This window comes from Tuber melanosporum, assembly GCF_000151645.1.
Source record: "Tuber melanosporum whole genome shotgun sequence assembly, scaffold_170, strain Mel28".
Classification (NCBI taxonomy): domain Eukaryota; kingdom Fungi; phylum Ascomycota; class Pezizomycetes; order Pezizales; family Tuberaceae; genus Tuber; species Tuber melanosporum.
In genome coordinates, this window is record NW_003298831.1 from 98957 (window position 1) to 104956 (window position 6000).

The 6000-nt window shown below is 48.5% G+C and overlaps 1 protein-coding gene; it reads left to right on the forward strand.

Annotated features, from left to right (window-relative positions):
• The first annotated feature begins 2272 nt into the window (after positions 1–2272).
• Positions 2273–5721, forward strand: GSTUM_00003422001 (uncharacterized protein). XM_002837083.2 has 9 exons: positions 2273–2759; positions 2880–2942; positions 3010–3449; positions 3595–3959; positions 4025–4151; positions 4205–4533; positions 4596–4652; positions 4739–4943; positions 5071–5721. The coding sequence occupies exons 3-9, from the start codon at positions 3313–3315 to the stop codon at positions 5408–5410; spliced, it is 1560 nt and encodes a 519-aa protein (XP_002837129.1). The 5' UTR covers positions 2273–2759; positions 2880–2942; positions 3010–3312; the 3' UTR covers positions 5411–5721.
• Positions 5722–6000: the final 279 nt, after the last annotated feature.

Below are 6000 nucleotides of genomic sequence, written 5' to 3' on the forward strand. Positions count from 1 at the left end.
GAGCTGTTTCTCGAAAGGTTATCGCCGAAGAAAGCTAAAGAGAGCAGTAATAGATGGAGTGGTAAGAGCGAATTACTGTGGGCCGGCGCAACTGGACGCAGGAGAGGATGATGCACCAGACAATCAGCAGAGATGCTAACTAAGGACAGAACAGGAGGTACACATGGATCCCTGAACTCTGAACCCCGAAAGAAACTTTATGGGCTAAAACGAATAAACGGAAAACTCCCGGAAATGACAAGGGCTCAAGTGGGGGGGGGCGAGAAAGCAATCGAAACATCAATCGTCACCCAAGGGACTCGGGGGTCATCCCGAACAGGCCAGAGCTCTATGCCGAATGGCGTATGATAGAATGGCACAACAAGCCAAACCAAAGACCCAACACTTGATGCTCAATGGCGGCAGATATCAAGGAAACGGAACGAACACCCGTACCGTTTCCCTCCAGCATAGAGTGTGAAGGCAACTACGATATCCACCACGCTGTGCCTAATCACCGCACACCTCATACTCCCATGCCTTATAACCGCATGTCCCCTGACCGCATGCCCCATAGAAAATCCAACAAATTGCACCTTAAAAACACCCGACGGTCTGAGGGAAGTTGAGGAAATATCCCTTTGTGTCTTAGAGAAATTCAGTCATTGACTGACCAGGCAAAAACAAAAAACGTAAAGCTGGTTCTGAAGGAGGATCGACCGCCTACAAGTATCAAGAAAACAAACAAAAAACCAATATATATTCACTAAATCGGGTTGAAACATGGCTTGATGCATGTCCAAGACAGGAATAATCCTTTTTTCAACTTCGGGCAGAGTGTCAAGAGTGTCTAAAGATGCGGTGATCCCTGTCATGCACGAAGACATCTCCACCAGCTCTTTGACCAGTAACGCCTCACATTTATGTAAAGTGTATGATGTAATATACATCACCGGTACTCGATGAGGGGAAAGCCGCCGGTATAAATGTAGAGAAAGCGGCGCTAGGCCATTAGGGATCAGGTGGGGCGGGGAAGGGAGTAGGAGTCACATAGCATAGGTAACCCTATCGGATTATCAGTAGAAATTATCGCAGTAGACCACCATAGTTTGGCTTGACAAATTAACAGAATTGAAGATGCCTGTTAATGAGATCCGACATGTCCAAAGGGCTCATGAAAATATTAATCCTTCTCGGGAGCTTTTGTGACTGAATCCGGGGATTAAAGTCCTGTCAGAGATGGTGAATTTCAAGTGTTCTTACGGTGTGCGGGAAGGATACTTGACCGGTTGTAAAGTCCCTGTTTACAGGAGCAATCTCTGGAATAGTTGCCCACGGCAGAGGCCTCCGAGCCCCAAAAACCGAATTTACAGAGGATCATACACCAGGTCGTAAACATTACCGTACAGGTACCAGGGGAGATGTTTTCGTAAAAGAGAGGGGATTATTACCCCGCAAAATGATCCTCATCTTGTACGAAAACATCACCCGGGTACTCGTACTATATACCATTCACTTTAAAAGAGGGGCGCCTCAGTCAATCAAAGAAGAAGAAGAGCGCTTGTAACCTCTGAGATAAGTTGGCGATTAGCACGGCAAGAGCACCGTAAAATCTCGCACTTAGCGCACGACTACCGGTAGACTGATTAATATTGCCTATTGGCTCGCGAGAGCTCTTTGAGACAATTTTTTGTCACTGCCGTTGCAAGGGTGTGAAGCCGATTACTTCACCACTGAGTACCGGTAGGTGCTCTAGGCGTGGCTAAGCCCGAAGACTATCGCTACCCGTAACTGTAGAGTTATGATGAGAGACTTCTGTACAGTACAGTAGCCAGAACGGGCGGATATTCATAATTGCTTGGTAATAGTTTGTGAATTTACCAAGCATGGCCTCATTCCACGTTAACACCTTGGCAAATATCTACTAATAGCTATCGCCAAGGAGATAAATAGTAATTAACATGTCCGGGACAACCCCTGCTTCTACCAAGATTTTGATCCCCTCAAAACCCCCAATATCTCCATGAAGGCTCGAGATATTCCTATTTCCCCTCTATCAATGTTTAGAGGACCACCCAGTTTATCGTTTAATAGAGCTGTAATTCTCATTGAAGTGGCGGTAGAAGTTGGACAATATTTTCTTGGCAAAGCACTCTGGGTGCAGACGTTCCTCACCATCGGGATTGCGGGGTGTTTGGTGCTCGGGTCGGTTACCAGCAACCAGCTGTGCTCGAACCCTTGGAATAACGGGCCCTCCATTCTACCATGCCGGTACTCGGTACCGCATCGCGCAAGTTGCTTTCATACCTGTGAACCACAACATCATGTGTATTATCATAACAGAAGCCTCATCCAATCAGTCCATCACAGAGTCGCCACCTTCGTCAGAATGGCCTATTTTTCCTTCCTTTCTGTTGTGCTTCTCCCCCCGAGGGGACCGTAGCCCTGCCGGTGGCCCTGACGGCGGTGAGGTTCCACCGTCATGTGAACATAACATTAACCAACAGTTGCTGAACGAGCCCCCTTCCTTCCTGGCCATCCGCCCACATCAGGTGCGAATGAGCGGCAGAAGTGGAAAGAGAATCACCGTGCATCTTTTCCTCCTACCGCTTCGTCGACTCTGAGTCCGGACGCGCGGTTCGACCCCTCGAGGAGAGAGATGTTCATGATAAGCCCAATGCTACTAGGTGTCTCGGCAGCCGGAAAATCGCAGCGGGTCCGAAGCAGCTGGCAGCAAGGTGGTGTCTCAACTACCTGGATCTCATCCACCTAATTTACCGGTACGGTAACCAGACTGTCCAACACGAATAACAAACAGGACGGGAAAAAAAGCTCAACCGTCCTTCCTGTTGCATCAATAGGGAAGAAATCCTTTCACTAATATCGCGAGAATACCGTAGATGCGGCTTTCGTACCGTGGGTTATGCAGACTCCGCCGGTTGAGGATGGAGGAAGAAATTGAGGTATCTTGGACACCCTCCAACAGCTCTTTGAAGATACTTTGTTGGCCTTATCAGCGAATGGGTCCAGGGCTTTCTTGATCATCATTGATATGCCCAAGCCTCTGGGGCAAGATAATTTTTTCTTCAACTCGAATAGTTTCAAACAATCTACTCGTATGGGGGTCGCAATAATCCGGGGTCAATAATGGAATTTCTAGGACCCTACATTAGAACGGAAATTTAAGCATCCAAAAGAACACAGCCCTTTCTACCTGAGGGAGTACCATCACATGGTGCATTGTAGGCACAAGCACTGACTGCACTGGTAGATTTAGCGCAACTACTCGGATCCGAATGATCGTCAGGGTCCTAGCCATTGGGCCATTCCCAAATGTGTTCCATGTCCGGAGAAGAACCGGAAAGAACAACCAAAACACACGATGTCGGTGTAATAACGTGCTCGACAAGCGGGGTGGTTGTGAGGCGCCTAATACAAGGGAAAGCTAGCAGGTTGGAAGCTTTACTTAAGTAGCCCCCCCCCCACCGCAACATTCGACAATTCACACTTCTATTCCCTTGCTAACCATCCATTCATCTTGTTCCTGTTCCCCTTCCATTCCCCACGATAAATAGCTACTACAGCTACTAACAGAATGACCACTGCCGCCCCAAGATCCGTCGTCGATGCAGAGCAGCTCCTCGCTCTCTCCGAGATAATTTCGAAGAACGCGAGAATTGTGATTAGCGAGTGGTCCAAGAACCCCATTGACATTCCCGATACCAAGGACGGTGTCTCCCTCCCCTCGCATGAGCTCTACCAGGCCCGTCGTGAAATTTTGGCCGCAGCAGGTATGTTGACGGAAGTCGTCGACGAACCGCAACACCGACTGCTCGAGGTTTCGTCCCAGTACTTTGAATCCCGTGCCCTTCATATCGCTGCCGAGCACCGCATTCCCGATATTTTGAAGGGGCATGACAAAGAGGGCGTTTCCGTTCAGGACATTAGTGCTAAGATCGGGATTGAGTCCAAGAAGCTTTGTTAGTGTTTCCCGTGTATCTATTAAATTCGGTGAAAGCTGGAGACTAATTTAATTGAACAATAGCCCGTGTTATGCGCTGCCTCTGTTCTAACCACCTCTTCCGTGAAGTCAGTGAAGACCGCTTCGCAAACAACAGGATCACTGGTGCTCTCGTCGGAAATGAGCCATTGCGGGCATACCTCATGCTCTTGTAAGCCCTCGCTATGCCCACGATTAGATACCAATATTAATAATTCCTTTTAGTGCTCTCGACTTGTACAGTGCCGCCGACTACTTCCCTAAGTACCTCACCGACCCCGTCAAGGGCCACTCATACGATGTTCACCTCACTGCCTGGCAAGATGCCGTCGGTACCAAGAAGTCCCGATGGGAGTGGCTTGAGGAGAAGATCCCCGTTGATGCCCCTGACTTTGGCCGTCAAGGTTACCCACGCAATGTTGTCGGTGTCGGTGAGACCAAGGTCGAGCCTCCTGCACCAACTTCCACTGAGACTAAGCCCCGCCCTGAAATTGAGATCTTCGGTTTGGCCATGTTGGGTGGTGGTAAAGTCACTGGGACTGCGCACATTTACGGTAATCACATCAAGGGGTACTTCCTTTCCCGCTATGGAATATTGTGTACTGATAGTTCATAGATTACCCTTGGGGATCTCTAGGTAATGGAACTATTGTAGATGTCGGCGGTGGTGTTGGTAAGTCTGCCCTGCCTCCCCCCACCTGTTCTCCGGGGACATATGAGGGGATATAACACAGCGAACTAACGAAAGATTCCCCGCAGGTGGCTTCTCCCTCCAACTCTCCAAGCGCTTCCCCAACCTCAAGTTTGTTGTTCAGGACCGCCCGGCAGTCATCGAACAGACCAAGCAAATCTGGGCCAAGGAGAACCCAGAAGCACTCGAGTCCCGTGTCACCCTACAAGCCCACGACTTCTTCCAAGTTAATCCCGTGAAGGGCGCCGACATATACTGGTTCCGTTACATCATGTACGCCCCCACTACCCCTCCTCTTTTAGCTTCCCAACACCCCCCTCTTTTTTGCAAGAAATAAGGGAGAGGGGAAAAAGAAATTGACCCCCCATTCACTAACCATCACTCGTGCGACCCACCACAGCCACGACTGGTCTGACGAGTACTGCGTGAAAATATTCTCCTGTATCCGTGCCAGCATGTCCCCCAAGTCCCGCATCCTCATCTGCGACCAGGTTATGAACACCACCCTCGGGTGTTCGGAACTTGAACCCGCTCCTTACCCGCTTCCTGCAAACTACGGGTACCACACCCGCTATAGCCACCAGCGCGATCTCTGCATGGCTGCTATTATCAACGGTATCGAGCGCACGCCCGCCCAATTTAAGGATATCATTGAGAAGGCCGGCCTTGTTGTCACCAGGATTGTCGAGTGCAGGAGTGCTATCGGATTGGTTGAGGCGGGGTTGCCCAATCATGAATAAAGTGAAGATATCCCAAGTACGGAAATAGGTATATAGTCAGCTAAAAGAAAGAATCTGAGTGTGGGGGCGAAGGTAGAACAGGAGAAAAAGGGATCTGTTATTCAACATATTTATTTCTGATGCCTTTTTGTTCTGTTGAGGGTATTTTTCTTCCTTTTCTTTTTTTGTTTTTGCATATCATTGTTTATCTTCTACACATTCGGTCATCGTGGTGCGGCGTGATTTTCATCTTTACTTCTATTTGGCCTTTGGGGGTGGGGGTTTTTTTTTTTGGTACAAAATGAAATGGGGGTTAGAGATTCAAATTCGAATAGTTGGTGTTTTGGAAATTTGCCTTTTTTTCGCAATGGGGGTCTACCTATGATACCTTTTTGAAAACCTAATAGCGACTCTAAGCTTAAGTATTCCCTACCCTACGGTGGACTAAAAAGGATAGACCTGAGAAGTACTAAGTCAGCACAAGAGTACCAACATTCCACTCGACCATCCCGACAGATACTTGTACCTATATCGTTACTCATAAACACTACCGATAGATCAAGTGTGGCGAATATTAGGGGTCTTTGTTGGACCTCAGCCTATTTGATTTT

Bases quoted from the DNA above. Each gene is read 5' to 3' on its own strand.
- GSTUM_00003422001 (XM_002837083.2), top strand. From the start codon at position 3,313: ATGTGTTCCATGTCCGGAGAAGAACCGGAAAGAACAACCAAAACACAC. The intron at 4,534-4,595 runs GTAATCACATCA...GATAGTTCATAG, and splicing joins TGGGACTGCGCACATTTACG to ATTACCCTTGGGGATCTCTA. The intron at 4,653-4,738 runs GTAAGTCTGCCC...GATTCCCCGCAG, and splicing joins AGATGTCGGCGGTGGTGTTG to GTGGCTTCTCCCTCCAACTC.